General features: G+C 40.3%; 1 protein-coding gene across 2 annotated transcripts in view; it reads left to right on the forward strand.

The window, feature by feature from the left end:
- The window catches only part of RNFT1 (ring finger protein, transmembrane 1), a 57,223-nt gene that overhangs the window by 24,701 nt on the left and 8,126 nt on the right, over nt 1-24,396 (forward strand). For both annotated transcript variants that reach the window (XM_089676648.1, XM_089676649.1), the window contains exons 5-8: nt 8,321-8,474; nt 13,009-13,167; nt 13,787-13,852; nt 15,550-15,651. In XM_089676648.1, coding sequence (XP_089532774.1) covers nt 8,321-8,474; nt 13,009-13,167; nt 13,787-13,852; nt 15,550-15,651 — 481 coding nt within the window. The remainder of the gene's footprint in view (nt 1-8,320; nt 8,475-13,008; nt 13,168-13,786; nt 13,853-15,549; nt 15,652-24,396) is intronic.

The raw sequence follows: 24,396 nt of genomic DNA on the forward strand, positions 1-24,396 counted from the left end.
ATCATAACTACAGCAATACAATGTCACTAAATGTCTGTACAGCCAATCATAGTGTCCCAAATCACCACTGGACCAGCCACACTGTCCCTAATCGCCACACCAGTCCCAGTGCTCTCTGAAGAGCAATTCATGTTTGGATCGCTCTTCAGAAAACATTTAACAGGCAATGAGGAGGCATTGTATCACTCCTCACTGCCTGGTTTAACCCCTTGGACCCCACACAAGCTCTGCCATTTACTTGAATAAGTCACATTCGGCGTGTGTACAGGGGTGTGTAATTCCTGTCATGGCTGAGAAGCAAAGCCTTGCAGTCGTGGTATGTGTACACCCCCAGCCGCTGCCTTTAGCTAAAGGGGGTAGCGGTTGGGTGGAGGTAGAACCACTGCTCAACCACTACACATGTGAACAAGCCTTTAATAGTGTAAACAGTTACCGTGTCTGTGATTACCATCACACCAGTCAGAGTTGTCACACCAGTGTAGCTAGAAACAGTGTTCCTGATTACCACCACATAAGACCAGTGCAGCCAACAACACTTTTCCTGATCACCGCCACAGCAGGCCCAGAAACACTCAATCAGTGTATGCCAGCAATAGTGTTCCTTATCACCGTCACAATGTCACTAGACCAGTGTATGCCAGCAGCAGTGTCCCTAATTGCTGACCATGTCTGCCTGCCACCTAAAATTACCCATCAGTCCCACTGACTACGTTCCTGTGAGACACCAGCCGCAACCATCCTCTGTGGATAACTGCACTACTGGAACCACCGCAGCCCCTTTGCTCTTCCTTTCTTCAGCCTTCTGTACTTTCTGGCCAGTAAACATGGCATTCCTATGGGCAGCCACGTACCAGTAGGATAGGGTTGCATGGCATGTAGGAACAAGGACTGCTACAGGTGATCCTACACTAAGCTATATTCCCTGTCCAATTATACAGAAGTGACCAATTCAGTACACACTTTTTGATACAATTGGTTGATTTGTGTGATATGCAAGATACATTATCCGGTACATAATCAGTCTAGACACTGAAAAAGTCTCACACGTGGTATTGCCATACTCTGGATGAGTAGCAAAATGTGTTGGGGTGAAATTCTAAGTATGCCAATGCTGTTTGTGAAAAATATCTTATTAAACTGAAACATTTGTATAAAAAAAAAAAAAAATATGCATTTTCCAAAAACCTGTGGCAAAAAAGAAGTCTTCAGAAGACTCACCATGACTCTTTGAAGATAATTTGGGGTGTTTACTTTCCAAAATGAGGTCATTTTGTGGGTGTTTCCACTGTCTTGGTGTTCCAAGGCCTCCAAAAATGTGATAGGTTGTCAGGAAATGAGATGTGTAATTCATGCCCCTAGAATGTCTGTCTGAAGGTGCTTCATGGATTTTGAGCTCCTCTATGTGGCTAGGCTGTGAAAAAGTCTCACATGTGGTATCACCATACTCGGGAGGAGTTGTAGAATGTTTTTTTGGGGTGTAATTCTAAGCATGACCATACTGTGTTTTAGAAATTCTTATTAATTGACAACTTTTTGTAAAAAATAAATACATTTTCATATTTATTTGCATTTTCCAAAACTTGTGGCAAGACTCGCTATGCCTGTCAGAAAATGTTGTTGTCGTTTTGTGGGTGTTTCCGCTGTCCTGGCACTTTAGGGACTTAAGAAATATGATAAATAAAATTTAAATGGACCGTGCATCAGTATTAAACATATAATCGTGCATTTATTTCAAACAACATACAGCATAGGTTTCCATTAATAAAGTCCCAAATGGTGAAACAGGTGCATGTGCTTGTGCTCCAGCCTATAATGCTTGAGGGGCATCCCAGTTGTCTCCAGATCTCCGCAAGTTTAGGATAGGCATATCACCAAAAAAAGAGGTTATCCCACAGTGTAAAACCGTAAGATATTTTATTGAGGGCTAAATGTAAAAAAAATATCACTTACAAATAAACTGCCTATGCCCAGCACCTGGTGTACTCAGCCTTATTGATCCTGATGTGTGGAAGCCACTATACTAAGTATACTCCTCAGAGCGGCGTGCATTCCATAGGCCGGATGTGACGTCAGCGGAAGTTGCGTCATCAAATCTCGACGCGCTTCGATCAAAGATCGTCTTCAGGAAGTGCAAAATCCACCATATTGCTAATGGTATTTATACCCATCGGCTGAATGTTCATTTATTTAATACTGCTGAGTACATTCGGTGTTACATATTAATGGTCTTCATACAAAGGTAATTTAAGTACCATTACCATGGCATAACCATTTGTTTATTCTAATCAGCGTTAAAAATATACTGATAAAAACCTTCCATCTATCCAACAAAGTCTGCCCCCTTAACCACTTCCCGACCGGCCGTTGTATATAAACGGCCGGACGGTGGCACTGCAGGGTCGGGTGGCTGTCTATAAACGGCCTCCCCGCACCCTGCTTGTGAGCGCTCCCTGGGAGCGCGCAGCACCGCGATCCGGTGCCCGCTGTGTCCTCCGGACACAGTGAAACACCGATCGTCGGACGGGACCTCTGTACGAGGTCCCGATCATGTGATCACTGATTGGCCAATCAGTGATCACATGCAAAGTAGTAAGCAAGATGTCACTTCTGACATCATTGCTTACTACGTGTGAAATCTGTGAATGATCACAGAGGTCACATGGTACAAGGCTATTCACAAAAGCCTTGTACCATGTGACAAGCTGTGACCAATCACAGCTCACTCAGTTCTTCTCAATGAGTGCAAGAATGCACAGAGAGAAAGAGAAATGATTGCTTTTACATCCTATATGGGTGTAAAAGCAATCAGTGTAAAAAAAAAAAATCTTCATCACCCCTCACAAGTAGTACAGTGTCACCATGGTGACACTGTACTGCTAGGGTGACAGTATGTAAAAAAAAATAAAAATAAAAAATAATAATATAAAAATGTAAAAAAAAATGTTTAAAAATTATAATTTTTGCTTATAAACTAATTTGGATTTTTTTTTTTTTACTAAAAAGATAACGGAATAAATTTTGGCTAAGATTTATGATGAAATATTATTTATTTGCAAAATTTTATAAAAAAAACACTTTTTTTCAAAATTTTTGGACATTTCATTTACATAGCAAAAAAAATACAAATCCCAGTGGTGAGTAAATACCACCAAAATAAAGCTTTATCTATCTCAAAAAAAATGGTAAAAAATTAATTTGGGTACAGTGTTGCATGACCGCGCAATTGTCATTCAAAGTGTGATAGCGCTAAAAGCTGAAAATTGCCCTGGTCAGGAAGGGGGTAAAAGTGTCCGGTCTGGAAGTGGTTAAAGGGGGAACGGCTAGAAACAACTACCTAATATATCTATATTCTCAGTACTAGAAAACCCACATACAATGTGAAAAACACCAACACATTACACTTAAAAAAAATATATAAAAATCTCACTGAATAAATAAGAAATAAAAATTAAAATATTTGTGAGTGATATTTTTTCTACATTTAGCCCTCAATAAAATATCTAACGGTTTTACAGTATGGGATATCCTCTTTCTTTGCTTTTTTGGTGATATGCCCATCCTAAACTTGCGGAGATCTGGAGACAACTGTTCCATTGGGGAATGCCGCACAAGCATTATAGACCATTCTAGAAATAGATGGTCATTGGCTAAGGGTGAGTTCTAGTCCATGTGGGGCACTTTTTGTTGAGCACAGTGGAGCACTTTGATTTGACTGAAGAAACTAAGCACTTCAATTAGGCTGGAGCACAAGCACATGCATTTGTTTCACCATTTGAAACTTTATTAATGGAAACTTATACTGTATGTTACTGTTTGAAATATATGCACATGATTATATGTTTAATACTGATGCGCAGTCCGTTTAAATGTTATTATTTATGTATTGTGGCACATTGCACAAGTTTAGGACTGCTGCAATAGTTTAATCCATTGTTTTGTTTGCTAAGTATTGCACATCCAGAAGCGCATGAGCACTATTTTACGTATTTCAAGAAATATGATAGGTAGTCAAGAAATTAGAAGCCCAAAGATGCTGTCTGGATTATGACCCCTATATGCTGTGAAAAAGTCTCACACATGCGGTATCTCCATACTTGGGAGACATAGCTGAAAATGTTTTGGGGAGTAACCAGTTGACCAGGCCTTTTTTCTGACACTTTGTGTGTGTGTGTGTGTGTGTGTGTGTGTGTGTGTGTGTGTGTGTTCTTTTTAAAGCAGAGGCCTTCAATTTTTTTATGTCACACAGTATTTTCAAACACATCTTTTGTGGAAAAACTACACTTTTTTTTTAATGCAAAAAAACACAATACGTAACCCAATATTTTTACATATTGTATATTTATGCATAAATTCCTCTGCACTTAAAAGCATGCAAAACTTCACAATCAGTGTTTTTGAACGCTTTCAATTTTTAAAATACAAAAAATATAAAATATTTTAAATTGAGAAAATGTACCATTTTAAGAATAAAATAAGACAATTTTAAAATTGATGGTTCCCACTGTATTGCATCCCCTCTTCTTTTAACAACACTCTGTATACATCTGGGAACTGAGCAGACCAGTTGCTGGAGTTTTGGAAAAGGAATATTGTCTCATTCTTGCCTGATATGGGGTTCTAACTGCTCAACAGTCCTGGGTCTTCTTTGTTGTATTTCTCATTTCAAGATGTGCCAAATGTTTTCAGTTGGTGAAAGGTCTGGACTGCATGTATGCCAGCTAAGCACCCAGACTCTTCTACTACAAAGCCATGCTGTTATAGATGCAGTAGGAGGTTTAGCATTGTCCTGCTGAAATATGAAAGTCCTTCCCTAAAGACGTTATCCAGATGGGAGGAAATTACTCTCTAAAAACAGGATATCTTTCAGCATTGATGGTGCCTTTCCAGATATGCAAGCTGCCTATTCCATATGCACTAATGCATCCCCATACCATACCGTCAGCGATGCAGACTTTTGAACTGAGAGCTGCTAACAAGCCAGACGGTCCCTCTCCTCTTTAGTCCAGAGCACGTGGCGTCCATGCTTGCCAAAAAGAATACCAAATTTTGATTCATCTGACTACAGAACAATTTTATACTTTGCAACAGACCATTTTAAATGAGCTTTGGCTCAGAGAAGATATCAGCGTTTCTGGATCATGTTCAGATATAGCTTCTTCTTTGTATGGTAGAGCTTTACCATGCAGTATTGGATGGCATGGCAAACTGTGTTCACAGACTTTGATTTCTGTCAGAATTCCTGAGCCAATGGAATGACAGACAGAAGATCACTGGCATCCAATATTGCGTTTCCAGCTTTGTCCCTCGCACACAGAGATTTCTCCAGATTCTCTGAATCTTTTGATATTATGTACTGTAGATGATCATTTATTTAAAGTATCTGCAATTTTACATAGAGGAACTTTATTTTGAAATTGTTTGAACCTTTTTTAGACACAGCTTTTCACAGATAGGTGAACCTATGCCCATGTTTACTTCTGAGACACTCTGACTCTAAGATGCTATTTTTATACCCAGTTATGTTTCTGACTTGTTGCCAATTAACCTGATTATTTGCAAATGTTCTTCCAGTTTTTCCTTGTTAGCACAGCTTACTTTGCCAGCTTTTTTTTTTGCCCTGTCCCAACTTTTTTCAGATGTGTTGCTGCCATCAATTTAAAAATTACCTTCATTTTTTCTTAAAATGGTACATTTTCACATTTGATTATTTTTTCTATTGTGAATAAAATATGGGTTTATGATGGGTTTATGCATGATTTGAAAATCTTTGCATTCTTTTTTTGTGTAGATTTACACTGTGTCCAACGTTTTTTGGGAGTGGGCTTGTATTAGATTTTTTTGTTTTAGTTTTAATACAACTTTAAAGCCCAATCTGTTGCGAAAAAAGCAGTGAATAATACGGTGGGGTAGAACACAAAACCTAAAAGATATAATGCAGGGAAATGAGACCTTGCCGAAACAGGGTCCTGCCAGGGTAAATATAGTTTAGTGCCAAAAATTGGCATGGCAATTTTCATCCATTGAGAGCCTTGAAGGCACTCCCTTGTTTCTGTGCACTGCCATGTTCTCACCAAATTATTAAAGTGTTAAAAGGATGAGAGTGCCACACTTATTATTATTATACAGGATTTATATAGCGCCAACAGTTTGCTCAGCGCTTTACAATACAGTTGAACAATACAGTTCAATACAAGAGGGATAGGAGGGCCCTGCTCCTTGGAGCTTAAAATCTAGGAAGGAGGGGCTAGTGGTACAAAAGGTAGTAACTGTGGGGGATGGACTGGTAGGAAGAGTAGAAGATTCCATTGTTAGCTGAGGGCAGGATAGGCTTCCCTAAAGAGAGAGGTTTTCAAAGATCGCCTAAAAGTGAGCAGAGTAGACAATAGTCTGATAAATTGGGGTAGAGAGTTCCAGAGGATGGGGGAAGCTCTGGAGATGAGCATGGGAGGAGGAGACAAAGGAGCAGGAGGTCATGCAAGGAGTGGAGAGTACGATTTGGGTGATATTTGGAGACAAGATTGGTCATGTAATTTGGGCAGAGTTATAAATGGCTTTATATGTTGTTTTGAATTTTATCCGTTGGGCAACGGGAAGCCAGTGGAGGGATTGGCAGAGAGGGGTGGCAGATACAGAACGGTTAGTAAGGTGGATAAGTCTGGCAGCAGCATTCATGATAGACTGAAAAGGGGATAGCCTGTGATGAGGTAGGCCAATGAGGAGGGAGTTACAATAGTCAAGGCGAGAGATAACAAGGGAGTGAATAAGTTGCTTAGTAGTTTCCGAGGTTAAGAATGGGCATGTCTTGGAGATGTTGCGGAGGTGAAGTCTACAAGTTTTGGACAGCGATTGGATTTGGGGCTGAAAGGACAGATGGGAGTCCAGGATTACACCTAGTACCCTGGCATGAGGGGAGGGAATGATGATTGTGTTTTTGATCTTGATGGAGAAGTCAGGGGAGGGGGCACAGGCTGGAGGGAATAGTATGAGCTCAGTTTTGGAAAGATTGAGTTTGAGGAAGTGGAGTGACATCCATGCCGATATGTCACTTAGTAGGTTAGTAATGCGAGAGGAGACTGAAGGGGTGAGGTGAAGAGTAGAAAGATAGATTTGTGTGTCATCAGCATAGAGTTGGTACTTAAAGCCATGGGAGTTTATCAAGTGACCAAGGGAGGAGGTGTAGATTGAGAAGAGTAGGGGTCCAAGGACGGAACCTTGACGGACCCCTACAGACCCCTTTTTTTTTTTTTTGTCATTTCATTGTATGAGGAAGAAGTTTTGTAAATAAAATTGAAGGTATACACCATTGTTTCTGCACCCCATATTTTCTCCAAAACTTAAAAAAAACAGGTTTATTTGATATTGTTTGATTCCGAGCAGGGCCCTCTGTTTCCTCTTGTACCAAATTGTATTGTAACTGTAATGTTTACCTTCATTTTGTAAAGTGCTGCGGAAACTGTTGGCGCTATACAGATCATGTATTATAATTATTCCAGGCAAACTTTAAAAAAAAAAAAAAAACCTGTGCCCAGTCTTTTACATTTTTATGTTGTCGAAATAGATACGGGTTTTTTTTTCATAATTTTCACATTTATACTATTAAGCAGTGTATAATAGAAAGTACTATCTGTCCCCAAACAAGATAAGCTTGGATAAGCTGGCTGCAAAAGAAAGCATTTTTTAAACATTCAATCTGTCCAAAACATGCAAAAATTCTGGGACTCAAGAAGGTTTATATAGCTTTAAAGGATAAGTTCACCTATCGTAACATGTTACACCCATATTCAGAGTGTAACATGTTACTGTAGCACCAGCCCCTGATGTACAGGAAGACCGCTTACACTGATAGTTTGCAGGAGTCTTGCACGTGCTGGCGCAATCCTTCCCAGGCTCATAAAACAAAAAATACCATAAATGCACATTTGTTTAAATAAAAAAAAAATTAGTAAATGCACATTTTTTTTTACCAGCAAAAAAATTTGCATTTATTTATTTTATAAAAAGTGAACTTATCCTTTTAGGTGCTGGGACTCAAGTAGTTAAGGTACCCAGATATTAAAGATGATATAGCTGATATGAGCATGCTTATTTAGGAACCTAATGTTTTTCAAACAAATAATATAGCAGTTGGGTCTCTGAACCTGCCGTCTTATTCCTAAAGGTATCATTTGGTTGCCAGTTTTGTTTGTTGCCTGCCTAATGTAATTTCTACAGTCATGTTGCGAGGCCATGCTCTTCTTACTCTTTTACTGGTTCACCTTTTTATTTAGGTTTTTTTTGTTAATTTATTAACACAAATTTTATTTTTATTTTTTTTTTGCAGCTTGATATTTATGAACCCTGCTATTGGACCTTTACAATTCTGGGATGTATTGTGGGTTGTTGGTATCACAGACTTTGTTGTGAAGTTTATCTTTATGGGCCTCAAGTGTTTGATTCTGCTGGTGCCTTCTTTTATAATGTCACATAAATGTAAGGTAAGGTGTTGTTAAGCATGTGTAGCACTTAAGTGATGACAAACACAACAGCGCTCGATTCTTGGTGCTCCACAATATCCCACGGTATATGCCACTTGTTCAGGTGCAGCCCTCCATACATTGGGGAATCTTAAAACTGCCAAAAGAACACACAAGGGGGTGCACTCTCCTTGTGCATTACCATAAAAACAACAATTTATTAAAAATAGATGACAAATGGATACTTGCAAGCAAACCATATAAACAGGCATATAGTAAAATGTTTCAGTCTCAAACAATGGGGTCCTATCCCTGAACTTCCCAGTTGAAGTAGCTGATGTGTTTCAGGAGGTAGATTCCCTTCTTCAGAGCTAGGATGTGTAGCAATTATTATGCAATTGATTTTAAAAGTATTTTGCTATATACCTAAATTATTATGGCTTGATAATACTGACCAGTATGATATGCAGCTCAAAAGTGCAAAGCATTTTAAGGACAATAAAATGATATAATTAAAATAAAAATCTTCTTCTTTATTTAGACTTGGTTTAGAAATAAATCACAATTTTTGAAAAGGTTTTAATTTTCTGATTGGCCTAGTAATATCAAATATTGAATATACGGTACATTTTTCTAATTTGTCCTGTAGCTGTCTAGCATGTGACAAATTTGAATCTGGTATGCCAGGATTACATATAGCTGTGCTTTGTAAACAGACCTAATAGCAGCTCAGTGAGCAAGAACACACTCTTCTGCTCACTGAGTGGAGATAGTGGCATCTAAGAGCAACCATACATGGATTTAAATTTGGCTGTCCCTGCCAAACTGGCCAAATTTTAATCCATGTTTCGTCAGGCCAGTTGTACAGAAGTCTAACTAGCGATCAACTTTCGTACAACCAGTTTGTTGGGTTTTTCCCAATTGATCAGTGTGTTCTGAGGCCAGGGACATAGATAAAGGGGGGGGGAGTCGGGGGGTTAAACCCCCTCCAAACCCCCCCCCCCCCCCCCCGAGCATCCTGTCAAAAATCAATTGAATGGTGTCCCTGCTGTGCTGCTTGTCGCTTGTGACATGTGACAAAAGTATTGCCAGACAACAATAAAAGCACTTTAGTTTTGGTATATACATCACAGTACTCCACATCTAGAGGACCCCTGTGTATATAACCAGGTTTTTTTAATGGGTCTTCCAAGGATCCTTAAACAAGGAGGGGGACAAAATAGATCCCAAGGTAGGTCCCTTCCTGCTAGTAATTCTGCAGCCATCTTAAAAAATTCCATAAATTTGAATATTCACAAACAAAACAGAATGGGAACAAAATACAGCATATTGTTTGTTTTATTACAAAATTTCTGATTTTTCAGGAGTTTCCCCCTATCTTTTTGCCCGTCCTTTCCTCTCAAATATCATCCAGTCTGGACACCCTTGTTCCTTAAGTCGGTAATGCACTTTAGCATTTTCCAGTTCAAATTGTTCTTTGAAGGTCAATTCCATTTGATCGTAATAAACTCTCCTGTTGGTATAGGTCTAATAGTATGAATGGGATGGCATCTAGTGGCTTTAAGTGTGAAATTACCTACTGTGGGTTTACAGTAGCCGGTGCTGATATAAAACTGGATTCCACTACCTCCCTGGAAGTATGATCTAAAAAATTGAGGCATAAACCAAAAGAAGGTCATCTATGTATCAACTGTGCCAAAAAAAAGTAATCCAAAAATGGGTTCTCACCTGTAAAGAGGTCCTTTCAACAACCCACATAAAGTTTGGTGAGCTTCTTCCACCCTCATGACCCTTTTCCTGCTTTAGCTACCCTTATTATATTCTCCTAGCAATCTCTGCTTGTAATACAAATTTACCCTTGGTATATTGCTCACCCGACTGTTGGCAAGGAAGTTAAACTTTATATTTGCAATGTTGTGGTTTACTCCCATATAATATACCATTTGTTTCCATTATAATATGTATTCATTGGTAGCATGGATCTTTATCTGTTCTGCAACCACATATATGTACAGTATATATCCTCATGTCGCATCTAGCATGAAGTGCTCTATAGTTACTCAAGCAGGAATTGCGAAATTGAATTGCTCTCTATGTATTTTGTTTTTTATGTTTTATATAAACATCTCATATATTCCAAGTGTGTGCCTATTTGCTGTACTGAATTTTCCTCTTCAAACATCATTTTAAAACAAGATATTAATGATAATGTTTGGTGTGTGAGGGTGAACATTTAACCCTCATCAAACAAAAATAGGATTGCATAAGGGGGAACTTCACTGACATTAGTAAAAAAAAAATTATAAAGCCCCACAGTATGTACCATAACTTGACATTTTATCAGATGAAAACACATTTTTTTTGGGGCGCTTGTAGAGTATGTTAATAATGAGGCCAACCTTTTCTTTACAAGGAGTTGGGATTGTGCCTCAGTTAGTACTTGCAGGTACTATGATATACAGTGCATCCAGAAAGTGTTCACAGCGCTTAACTTTTGCCTCATTTTGTTATGTTACAGCCTTATTCCAAAATGGATTAAATTCATTTTTTTCCTCAACATTCTACAAACAATACCCCATAATGACAACATAAAAGAAGTTTGTTTTGAAATCTTTGCAATTTATTAAGAATAAAAAACACATGTACATACAGGTGAAACTCGAAAAATTAGAATATCGTGCAAAAGTTCATTTATTTCAGTAATGCATCTTAAAAGGTGAAACTAATATATGAGATAGATTCATTACATGCAAAGCAAGATAGTTCAAGCCGTGATTTGTCATAATTGTGATGATTATTGCTTACAGCTCATGAAAACCCCAAATCCACAATCTCAGAAAATTAGAATATTACATGCAATCAATAAAACAAGGATTGTACATAGAACAATATCGGACCTCTGAAAAGTATAAGCATGCATATGTACTCAGTACTTGGTTTGGGCCCCTTTTGTAGCAATTACTGCCTCAATGCGGTGTGGCATGGAAGCTATCAGCTTGTGACACTGCCGAGGTGTTATGGAAGACCAGGATGCTTCAATAGCGGCCTTCAGCTCTTCTGCATTGTTCGGTCTCATTTCTCTCATCTTTATCTTGGCAATGCCCCATAGATTCTGTATGGGGTTCAGGTCAGGCGAGTTTGCTGGCCAATCAAGCACAGTAATCCCACGGTCATTGAACCAGGTTTTGGTGCTTTTGGCAGTGTGGGCAGGTGCCAAGTCCTGCTGGAAAATGAAGTCAGCATCCCCATAAAGCTCGTCTGCGGAAGGAAGCATGAAGTGCTCCAAAATGTCCTGGTAGACGGCTGCGTTGACCCTGGACTTAATGAAGCACAGTGGACCAACACCAGCAGATGACATGGCTCCCCAAATCAACAAAGACTGTAGAAACTTCACACTGGACTTCAAGCATCTTGCAGTGTGTGCCTCTCTATTCTTCCTCCATACTCTGGGTCCTTGGTTTCCAAATGAGATGCAAAAGTTGCTCTCATCAGAAAAGAGGACTTTGGACCACTGAGCAACAGACCAGGTCTGTTTTTCTTTAGCCCAGGTAAGACGCTTCTGACGTTTGTTGTTCAGGAGCGGCTTGACAAGAGGAATATGACATTTGAAGCCCATGTTCAGGATCCGTCTGTGTGTGATGGCTCTTGATGCACTGACTCCAGCCTCAGTCCACTCCTTGTGAAAGTCCCCAACACTTTTGAATGTCCTTTTCCTGACAATCCTCTCCAGGCTGCGGTCATCCCTGCTGCTTGTGCACCTTTTTCTTCCACACTTTTCCCTTCCACATAACTTTCTATTAATGTGCTTTGATACAGCACTTTGGGTACATTCAACTTCTTTTGCAATTACCTTTTGAGGCTTTCTTTCCTTATGGAGGGTGTCGATGATAGATTTCTGCACAACTGTCACGTCAGCAGTCTTTCCCATGATTGTGATTCCTACTGAACCAGACTGAGAGACCATTTAAAGGCTCAGGAACCCTTTGCAGGTGTTATGGCTTAATTACCTGATTAGAGTGGGACACTTTGAGCCTAGAATATTGCACCTTTTCACAATATTCTAATTTTCTGAGATTGTGGATTGGGGTTTTCATGAGCTGTAAGCCATAATCATCACAATTATGACAAATCACGGCTTGAAGTATCTTGCTTTGGATGTAATGAGTCTATCTCATATATTCGTTTCACCTTTTAAGTTGCATTACTGAAATAAATGAACATTTGCACGATATTCTAATTTTTCGAGTTTCACCTGTAAGTATTCACAGCCTTTGCCATGACACTCAAAACTGAGCCCTGGTGCATCCTGTTTTTTTTATTGATTTTTGTTCTGTTCTGCTCAGATGGAGGGAGAACGGTTTTTCAGACCTGTTTGTAGTAACTAGTAACCAGCTATGAGTAAGGCATTGTATCCGGAAGAGCTTCAGCAGTTGTTACTTTGTATGCAAAAAGGATGATTGATGAAAGAATTTGTATGCCAATTTTCACATTTCTTAGCATTTAAAAAAGGTTTTTAAGTGTCTCTTGGATTAACGATGCAACGCTTCTTCTCCAGGGCTATTGGTACATGTGCTTAGAAGAGATTGCACAGTATTATTGCATGCTTGTGCTAACGCCAGTGTGGTTCCGTTATTTGATTGATTATGGGGCTCAGACCAGTGGAGTGGAATGGCATTTTGGTGTTTTGTTGGCTTTGCTCTACCTCATCATAAAAGTAAGTTGAATTTATGATTGTTTACTTTTACTATGTATTTTGGTTCTTCGAAGTCAATGGGGGAAATTCAGTAAAGCTGCTGTGCCACTACTCTGGCAGTAATCCCTCTTGTTAATGTATTGCATCACAAAATGAAGCATCTGCAACACTTTTGATTTGGACAGCGACTTGTGCACCAAATTCAGGTAGTTGTAAAATGTCCCACTTCTACATTGCATTGATTGCACCAAATTAAAAAAAAAATACCAACAGTTTGTATCTTATGAAAGTGGACAAATTAAAGCGGAGTTCCACCCAAAAGTGAAAGGTCCACTTATTTGCCACATTCCCCCCTCTGCTGCCACATTTGGCACCTTTTGGGGGGAGCTGGTACCTGGTTTTGACAGGTACCTGCTTCCACTTCCAGCTGAGTTCGCTGCGGCGAACTGAGCCGGAAGTTCGCCCCCCCCCTCGCAGCTCTCTGGGTCACTTCAGAGGACTTATGCCCGTGCACAAAGTAAAGCAGGAAACCGCCTTTAAATCCCCAAGGCTTTACTGCTGATTTCCCTTAGTCAAGATGGTGAAGTCAGTTTTTAAAATGACAAACAGCGCTTAATAAAAGTTTATTTTCTGTTTTCAGCTTTTTGTGGTTTTTGGACAATGGAAAACATCTGCGGATATCTTACGATTGTTTTTTACTCAGCCTGTAAGTAATCTGAATAAGTCTGTAAATGCACAGTAAATATATAAAAGAGCAAATAACATCTTGGTATTGTGTTTCAGAGGAATGGCATTTGAATTGTGTTAGGTACATTTTGCAAGCCAGTGCTTAGCACATTGGCCTACAAAGTTTTCAGTTTCTGCCAACTTAAATCATTTCCTGATGCTTGGGTTATACAGTCTGTTTTCAGAAGCTGTCCCTTTTTTGTTTTATTGTCAGACAGATACACAGTTAGATTATTGCGTTTGCAGTTGGGCATATTTGTTTCCCTTCCTATCAGCAATATAGATTTTATATTTAGGCCTTGTTATTACTCATTTAATCCCCTTGCTTTCATAAATTGGATGCTCCATTCATATTTGTTAAAATTCTTATGTTCAGCATAGACAAATTTTTAGAAGATAAAGGACGGGAAGGTGACATCTCTTCAGAAAGCAAATATTTAGGGAAAAGATCAATTTTGATATTTTGAGTAGCATGTCTGCGTATGAAGATGTTAATATATATGTGCTAGAATCCAAACTACAGGCTTTCAGGATACAGTATTTAGTGTTAAATGTTGACTTAGCCTTAGTCCTTTCTTTTCCCATACTATGCTGAAGAATGCCTGCCTTCAGTGCTTATGTTAAGCCACGTGGAACTGATGTCCTTATTATCCTGGAGCACAGCTGCACCACAAGCACTTGTTCAGTCCTGCAGGGTATCCATTATCTCTTCTTTACAAATGCAAATCTCATGTTGGAATGTGTGCCCTTGTTCAGAATCAAGGCACCATTCCCATTTAGTGGACAGAAGTATAGGAATCTTTTTAATTAGCTACATATTTTGTGACTGCCAAAACAAATTTCACATGTTAGTTTTAGTGATTGCCATTTATGTGCTGCCTGAGCTGTACTGTAAAGCTGGCTGTATGCTGTTTGAATTTAGTCTGTTTCCCGATGAACTGGCTGAAATTCTCTTAGTGGGTGGCCTTGTTGGCCCCATCCTGCTCATCATCCTTCAACTGACAAAAATCAAAGGCAGAAAATTGTCAGCTAAATAACAGCTGCATCCAGTGAGATGCAGCCACTCTTTGGGAATTCTGACAGCCATTGCTGCCAGCTGTCAGAATAAAATACAGTCTAGCAGAGGGATTCATCCATCCAAGCTGTATATAGAATAAAGAGCCCAGAAGCTGATAAAAAAAAATACAGTATTGTATGGCCAACTTAAAAGAGAGGCTATCTTAAATACGCCTAAAAATATCATTTTGCATTAAAAACAAGCAACTTCTAACAGCCTTTTATAGCTGGCAAGGGACATGTAAATGTCCTTTCCTAAAGCGCTTTTTTACATGACTTCACATTAGGGCATACACGTGTACAGTGTAAAATACATCTGTTGTGGCGCCCATGAGCCACAGCTGCAGTGTAATTTAGCCCATTGACATGTATTGCAGTTTACACTATGCCTGACTGCACATGTGTAACCACTAGCACCCTCTACTAATATATACATATTTTTATTTATACTATATTTTTATGCTGAGCAATGATTTACTTACATTTGAGTTCGCTAAGCCAATTCATGATTTTGAGTCAGACCTCATGCAAAAGTAAATAATAATGAATGTATGGTTACATTTATTTGATCTCAAGCACATGTGTATGTGTGCGTTTTTTTTTGTTTTTTTTTTATTTCAGAGTTATGGAGTAGCTGCATCTAAAAGGCAATGTTCAGAAGTTGATGACATCTGTGCAATCTGTCGGTCTGAATTTAGAAAGCCAACAGTACTTCTGTGTCAGGTAAAATATTGAGACAGGACTTTTTCTTGTGATTATACTGTATGTAATTTTAAATAGAGCCATAATCTATTTATGAAGAGTAACAACCTGTATCCATTGAACAGAACAACACACCATATTTGTTCTTAATATATGATTTTATTTACTGTAAAGCAGTATTGTATAATGCCAAAATTCACTCTCCACTTACATCTTTTGTATTTTATATTGTTTCCTGTGACACTATAGTTTGGCCCAAAAGCATTACTATATTTATGGGGAGGAAGAAATGAGAGACAAATTATGTTGCTATGATTTATTTTAAGACAAAAGTAGGAGAGCATTGCAGCCATTGTGTAATAAACAAATACAAATGTATTAAATAAAAAAAAAAAGTAATAAACTCACAAATACTTGGTAAGCAAGGCAAGAAGGGGCAGTCCACTGAACTCGGTCTCTACATATCACCTTAGTAGGAGTGCAGTATTTTTCAGTGACAGCATCCTCAGGCGCAAGGGATTTGTAGAGACTGAGTTCAACAAACTGTTCCTTTTGCCTTGCTTCTGAAGTGTTTCTGTTTATTACAGCTGTTTCTATTTATTCTGTATTTAATACTTTGATTGGCTTTGCTGCTCTTACTCCTCCATCCATACTATTTTTTATTTTTTTTTACATATTCTACTGATCTATATTACTTAATAACAATCATCATTATACAGGATTTATATAGCGCACACAGTTTGCTCAGCGTTTTACAGTATAATGGGAGACAATATAGCAACGATACAGTTCAATACAAGAGGGTTAGCAGGGCCCTGCTCCTTGGAGCTTACAATCTAAGAGAGAGGGGCTGGTGGTACAAAAGGTAATAACTGCGGGTGATGAACTGATAGGAGGAATAGAAGATTCTGTTATTAGCTGAAGGCAGGATAGGCTTCCATGAAGAGAGAGGTTTTCAGAGATCGCCTAAAAGTGGGCAGAATAGGTGATAGTCGGATAGATTGGGGTAGAGTTCCAGAGGATGGGGGAGGCTCTGGAGAAGTCCTGGAGACGAGCATGGGAGGAGACAAGGGAGCTAAAGAGCAGGAGGTCGTGGGAGGAGTGGAGAGGACGGTTTGGGTGATATTTGGAGACAAGATTGGTGATGTAATTTGGAGCAGAGTTATAAATGGCTTCATGTGATATTGTTAATGTTTTGAATTTTATTAGCTGGGCAATGGGAAGCCAGTGGAGGAATTGGCAGAGAGGGATAGAAGATATGGAACGGTTAGTAAGGTGGATGAGTCTGGCAGCAGCATTCATGATAGACTGAAGATGGGATAGCCCGTGATGAGGTAGGCCAATGAGGAGGGAGTTACAATAGTCAAGGTGAGAGATAACGAGGGAGTGAATAAGTTGCTTAGTGATTTCAGAGGTCAGGAACGGGCATATCTTGGAGATGTTGCGGAGGTGAAGTCTACAAGATTTGGACAGTGATTGGATTTGGGGCTGAAAGGACAGATGGGAGTCAAGGATTACTCCTAGTACCCTGGCATGAGGGGAGGGAATGATGGTTGTATTATTGATCTTGATGGAGAAGTCAGGGGAGGGAGCACGGGCTGTAGGGAATAGTATGAGCTCCATTTGGAAAGATTTAGCTTGAGGAAGTGGAGTGACATCCATGCTGATATGTCACTTAGTAATGCAAGAGGAGACTGAAGGGGTGAGGTGAGGAGTAGAAAGATAGATTTGTGTGTCATCAGCATAGAGAAGGTACTTAAAGCCGTGGGCGTTTATCAAGTGACCAAGAGAGGAGGTGTAGATGGAGAAGAAGAGAAGGGGTCCAAGGACAGAACCTTGAGGGGTCCCTACAGAAAGAGGAAGTGGAGAGGCGGAGACAGAGTTTATTGGTAACTCTGAAGGAGCGCTGCGATAGGTAGGAGGAGAACCAGGAGAGAGCAGAGTCTCGGAGGCCAAGAGAGTGGAGTTTTTTGAGGAGGAGCAGATGGTCAACAGTATCAAAAGCCGCAGAGAAATCTAGTAGTAAGAGGATGGAGTAGTGGCCATTGGTTTTAGCAGTTAGTAAATCATTAGTGAGTTTTAGTACGGGAGTTTCAGTGGAGTATAGTGAGCGAAAGCCAGACTGCAAAGGATCAAGAAGGTTGTTGTCAGTGAGGTAGGAGCTCAAGCGATTGTAGACTAAGTGTTTTAAGAGTTTAGAGGTAAATGGGAGCAGGGAGATGGGTCTTAAGTTGTTCAGGTTGGTGGGATCCAGCGAGGGCTATTTAAGTATGGGAGTGATCTGTGCATGCTTTAGAGGGGTGGGGAAGGCACCATTAGAGAGGGAGAGATTGAAGATGTGAGTGAGGGAGCATAGGACAGAAGAGGGTGACCGTAGTAGTTGAGACGGGACAGGATCCAGGGGGCACGTGGTGAGACGGGCTTCTGAGAAAACTTCAGTGACCTCTTCAGTAGTAGCAAGGTCAAAAGAGGAAAGTGTTGAGGGAGGTTTAGTATAAGGTATGCTAAGTGGGATAGATGCAGTAAAGAAATATAAAAGAAAAAGGCGATACAGAGGAAACCACTGTAACGCCACACAGGGGAATTAAATATTATTGTGTTAACTAACTCACCAAAAATCAAGGTGTGGATCACAGTTCCCAGAAGACATTAGATAAAAAGATATATGGAGGAGAGCCCCCATAGAAGAAGGTACTCTCATGTGACCCAGGTAGTTTTAAAAAACCTTTATTGATTCACATATGCGCAAGCATGTGCAATAATTGAAAATAGTCTCCACCCATCACCGTTAAAATATAACGTTATCACTTAGAACTAGAAAAGCCTGGGTAAGATGTAAAATTGTAAGATGTCAATCCCCAAAATGGTGTATCACAAGGCTCCCATTCACCACCACAGTCATCCCATATGACCTGGTTAAAGGAGATGTGTGGGGGCGGAGCAGAGACATAGCAAATAGGGGAATAACTAATCCTAAAGAGATGAAATCATGCATATAAATCAATGTTTGTGTCAATCGAGAATATATAATTCTCGGCCATGTATATAATTGCAGAAATTCACCACTTCAATTAGGAACTCAAAAAGCTAAAAGTCCTATCACCCTCATAAACGTTGTGCTGTGAGTGATTTCAGAGGGACAAGATCCTGACTTGGAATCAATAGACATAGATGTTCCAAGCAAACCAATCAGTAAAGAAACCACCCCCTGGCGGATAGCTTTAGTCAGTCTTGAAATTATTTTGCAGGAGGAGGTCTGTGTGAAAAACATAGATTATAAAGTTGAACAGACTCTGCATTAATTGTAATTAATTTGTCTCCAATTGAAACCATCAATCCAGCAAATTGCATCTTGTTTTTGAAATGATTTGCAATCTAGTAAACAGTGAGTGAGGTGGAGAAAGTAGAGAGTTAAAAGTAGAGAAGAGACGACGAGGACTGGATGACAAGGTATTAATAAGACAAAGTAGGCTTGTTTGGCAGTGTGGAGGGAAGAATTATATGTTAAGAAGGCAAATTTTTCATCTCGACCTCACACTGGTCTGATCATGACCCATTGGTCTTTTCACTGTGTCTTCCTGGTATGCTCGGCCCTCTTTTCTGTGGAGACTCAATTAATCCCTGCTCACCACTCAGGCTTCTTGCTCCCAGGTTCTTTCGCACATGCAATCCTATTTTACGGACAATGTGGGTTCTGTATTCTCGGCTGTTTCTCTGTGGGAGGCTCACAAGGCCACCATTAGGGGTCATTTGATTCAAATCGCCTTGTCCAGGAAATGGGCCAGAGAGAAGAGGATGTTGGAATTGACCTTGAGATTGGCCGTGGTAGACGCTACTTGGAAAGCTCGAGATGTGGTGGCTGCTGAACTTGATCTTCTCTCTACTACACGAGCTGAGAAGGCCTTATGTTGGGCCGGACATAGGTTTTATACATGCGCCAATAGACCGGAGCCAATGTTGGCCAAGAAACTTAATTTGCTTGGTCGCACGCATAAACCTGTTCAACTCCGAATGAGGGGTGGTGGCCTTACCTCGGACCCTGTGAAGATTACTCATAGATTTGCAGATTTTTTTGTCCTCTCTGTACCAAAACCGAACACCTTTCTCGCTGAACATGCTGGTAGCTTTTTTTGCTGAGCTACACCTACCCTCTTTATCCGTTGCAGCCCGAGATGCCCTGAATGCGGATATCTCTGAATCTGAACTCTACCAAGCCATCAAATCTTTGAAGGCCTCCAAGGCTCCAGGCCCAGATGGGTTTTCTGGGCTCTACTATAAAAAATTTGCCACCAGTCTGGTTCCTCATTTGATGGCCTTTTTCAATTCTTTGAAACCGGGTTCCCGGCTTTCTTTGGAGTCTCTTCAGGTGCATATTACTATGATCCCTAAGAAAACTGAAGATGCCTTTGAACTGCAAGCTTTCAGACCGATCTCGCTGCTAAATGTGGACTTGAAGATTCTGGGAAAGGTTCTGAGCACCCGAATTAATAAATATCTACTCTCACCTATTCGAGATCAAGTTGACATATACGCTGTCTAGATGGGGGTTTGGTGATGCATTTCTGGCTTGGATCTCGGCTTTATATTCGTCTCCCTCGGCCTCTGTTAAATATGCAGGTTTTTTTCCTCATCCTTCCCTATTTTCAGGGGCACGAGACAGGGATGCCCATTATCACCTGCTCTTTTTGTTCTCGCTCTTGAACCTTTAGCTGCAGCCATTCGAAATCACCCGGATATTTCTGGTGTCCCCTATGCTAGCACTCAATACAAGGCCAACTTTTATGCGGATGATGCCCTTTTGGTTTTAACCAATCCTCTCATCACTCTCCCCAATATGCAGGTCATATTGGACCGTTTTTCGACTATCTCTGGCCTTCGCATCAATTTGTCTAAAACCACAGCATTGAATATTACGCTCTCTGCCGACCTGGTTGAACGGTTGCAGACACAGTTTCCTTACCATTGGGCATCCCATTCTCTGGCTTATCTTGGCGTTACACTTACTTCCTCCTACTCTGCCTTATTTTCGGCTAATTATTACCCCTTGTTCTGCTCTGTTACTTCCCTGCTTCATTCTTGGCAGTTTCCTTCTTTAACATGGATTGGCCGGATACATGCTGTCAAGATGACTATCTTGCCGAAGATCCTGTACTTTTTCCGTACTCTCGTTTTTTCTTCGTGTACTACAAAGCCGGATTCTTAGTTTTACAGGGAGGTTTGGGAGTTCCACACATTTCTAGATACTACTTGGCGGCTCAGAGTTCCCAGTTGTCTATGCTTCATGCCACGACAGATATCCCGTTATGGGTACTCTTGCAATTACCCAACTGCGCTCCACTTTCCTTAACTACATTGCTTTGGCTCCCGCTTAAGTTGCACCCTCCGGATTTGAGCCCTATCATGCTTCACAGTTTACGAACCTGGGATTCTGTAAAATATTCGGGTAATTTGATTTCGTAATTTCTACCTCTTTTGCCAATTACGCATAATCCTTTATTTCCGCCAGGTCTAGCACATCCCCCTTCTTTCTCTTGGTGGACCTCCCATGGCATTGTTATTGTACATGATTTTCTGAGCACTCGTATGTTTCCATCATGGGAGTCTCTTCAAGAATCAAGGTGGGTCCCGCCACGGGAATATTATCGGTATTTGCAATTGCGCCACTGGGTCCTATCCCTCTGTCGTACCTCTACATACCCTTACCGCAAAACGCCCTTTGAACACGCCTGTCAGCATTCCCCAGGGTCCCCTGGTCTCATTTCTGTAATTTATGCCTACCTTAACAGTAGGTCCTCCTCACCATGCCTGTCTTATGTCTCTCAATGGGAGCGAGATCTGGGTGTCTCGATTGCGGCGGAGGATTTGCGTAGGGCCTGGGGGATGGTGGCAAAATGTTCATTCAATACAGTCACTCTTGAGGCAGCCTACAAAGTTCTACTGTGGTGGTACTGGGTCTCGGCTCAGATGGCTCACTTTAATCCGACTGGCGGAGATGGGTGTTTCCGGATCTGTGGTCTACGCAGGGACATCTTGCACATTTGGTGGTCGTGCCCGCGTTTGATAGGCTTCTGGTCTAGGGTTTTTGGTTTGCAACAAACGCTATTTCATATTACGGTCCGTAGGGATGCAAAGGAGGACCTCCTGCATTGCCCAATATTGGGTCTGTCTAGGTCTCAGCAGAAATTGGCATCCTACCTATTTATTTCGGTCAAACGTGCTATAGCTCAAGCTTGGAGAACCCCTTCGGTTGTCTTCCAGGAGGTGAACACCCGGATGAATGTTATGTTGTTCAATGAACAGATGTCTAGCATTCTTCATGATTCTCATCCGAGATTCCTTAAGGTTTGGGAACCTTGGATACGTTATTCCTTGCCATCCCTGCCTCCTACTAGTTATGGCCTCTTATAGTCACTGCCTGTGCTAGCCCTGGATCCGTGATCCTTCTAGTTTCCTTTCTTCCATGTTTTCTTTCTGATTCCTTTTTTTTTTTTTTCTTTTTCCTTTCTTCTAACATTTTTTCTTTCCTCTTCTTTTTCCGATAATATGTTGGATTACTGCTGCTATTTGGTTCGGCTTTTTGCCGTCCCTCCTTGATGTCATTGGACATTTCGTTATTTAAACTCGTAGTAATAATAATAATTTGACTAATACAAGTCAGCAGGATGTATCTGTTTATGTGTTCTGCTCTGCCCCTGCGTGGGTGTATTTTGAGCTTGTATTCTTAAAACAAAACTTTCTTAATAAAAATATTGAAACAGAAGAAGGCAGATTTATATAGGGTGAATGCTTGCTGAGATTTGGTTTTATGCCACAATCACTCCAGTGCGTGACTATATGTCTTAAGATTTCTGGTGTCGTCAGTCTGCCATGGTTGTAATGGTCGGGGCCTGATATTTTGTGTAGTTAGAGGAGCAAGTGAGTCTAGTGTGGATGAAAGTGGACTGTTGTAGACAGCAGTGGACAGGGCAAGGTAGGACAGGGGAGAGATTCTGTCATAGAGACGGTCAGTTGCAGAGTGGAAAAGAGAAGGGTTTAATTTATGAAGGTTTCTGCGGGTAATTGTTTGCTACTTGATTGTCCCTTTATGTGATTTTTTTTTTTTCCCTTTTACTGTGTTTTCTTACCTTTGTATCTCTGAATCATTTTATGCCTCCTTGCTTATGATCTCGACACTTCACAAATCCTGTCAGTCTAAAGCACTCTTGTAGCCACCAGCTACAAGCTGTACTCAAACCATCATACACTGGACAGTAGTACCTCTTGAATGTATTCTTTCATAAAATACAAAGCTTTCTGTGAATGGCTGCGCAGCACTCAGCCCAACTTCATTTTGCTCAGAAACCAGGACAGGAAGTCAGAACTGTACAGTAACTGATGCTACATACAGTTTGTACAGCTGACACCTGCCACATGTATTGGTGAAGGAAATGGTTTGTTTGGACCAGCTTGGTGCAAAAGAACTATTTAAAGTTAAAGTGTTACTAAACCCACAACAGTAAAATAAGTCTGTATATGCAGTAAAGCATGCTAGTTATACTTGCTGTGGCACCTAAGGGGTTAATCCTCCACATTGTGTAAAAAGGATGTTTGATTATGTCTTCTCAGATCCTCCCCTTCTACTGTCCCCAATCCATTTCCTAACAGAACAGAGCCTTGGGGGCAAGCTGTACTTGCTCAGTTTAAGGTCTCTGCTAGAGAGTTTTTTTTTTCTTGGGAGAGTTCATGTGATCAGCACAGGGCCTATCAGCACTGTACAGACAGAGGGTCAGGGGTCTTGCAGCATCATAGGACAATTAGGGGAGAATGAAAGCTCCTCCTACAAGCTTTAACCAGTGCTCTGCTGGACACTGATAGACGTCACACGACTGCTCTAACTGTTGTTGGGAAAAAAAGGTTTTTAGCAGTGTATATTTACTAAAATAATTGTACTTGCATGTATTTTGTACTATGGGAGACCAGATGTAATAAATGCAGGGTCCTGGGTTTAGGAACACTTTAAATGAAACCTGGAGTTGGGCTTTAAAGAGAACCTGTCACCTACAATCTAGTTAAGTTAAAAAATGTTTTAATTAAATACCCAAAAAATGTTTAACCACTTCAATACTGGGCACTTTTACCCCCTTCCTGCCCAGGTAAATTTTCAGCTTTCAGCGCTTTCACACTTTGAATGACAATTGCGCGGTCATGCAACGCTGTACCCAAACTACATTTTTAGCATTTCGTTCACACAGCCAGAGCTTTCTTTTGGTGGTAATCACCACTGGGGTTTTTAAATTACCAAAAAATGCTAAATTAACAAAGACCAAAAAGTTAAAAAAAAAAAAAAACGCGTTTTTCATAGTTTCTGCTATAAAAGTTTGCAAATAATTGTTCATAAATTTAGGCCAAGATGTATTCTATTACATTTTCTTTGGTGTAAATAACCCAAATCAGTATTTATAGAGTTCATAAACTATGGGATATATCTGCAAATTTAACAATCCTAAAGTACTGATGGCCAATCTAATTTCTTGAGGCCCAAAAATGTCAGAACAGTACAGATATCCCCCAAATCACACTTTTTTGCAAAGTAGACAGTCTGAGGTATTTAATAAGAAGCATGGCAAGTTTTTTGAAGTTGTAATTTTTTTGTCATAATTTTTTGGAAAATGAAGAAATTAACAACTTGCCCTCCTGAGGATTTACCCCCCTTCATGACCAGGCCATGCTTTGCGTTGCTGCGCTGCGTTACTTTAACTGACAATTGCGCGGTCATGCAACTCTGCA

The sequence above is a fragment of the Staurois parvus genome, unplaced genomic scaffold (genome assembly GCF_062004578.1).
Source record: "Staurois parvus isolate SC_StPar_1 unplaced genomic scaffold, SC_StPar_1.0 ptg000172l, whole genome shotgun sequence".
NCBI classification, from domain to species: Eukaryota; Metazoa; Chordata; class Amphibia; order Anura; family Ranidae; genus Staurois; species Staurois parvus.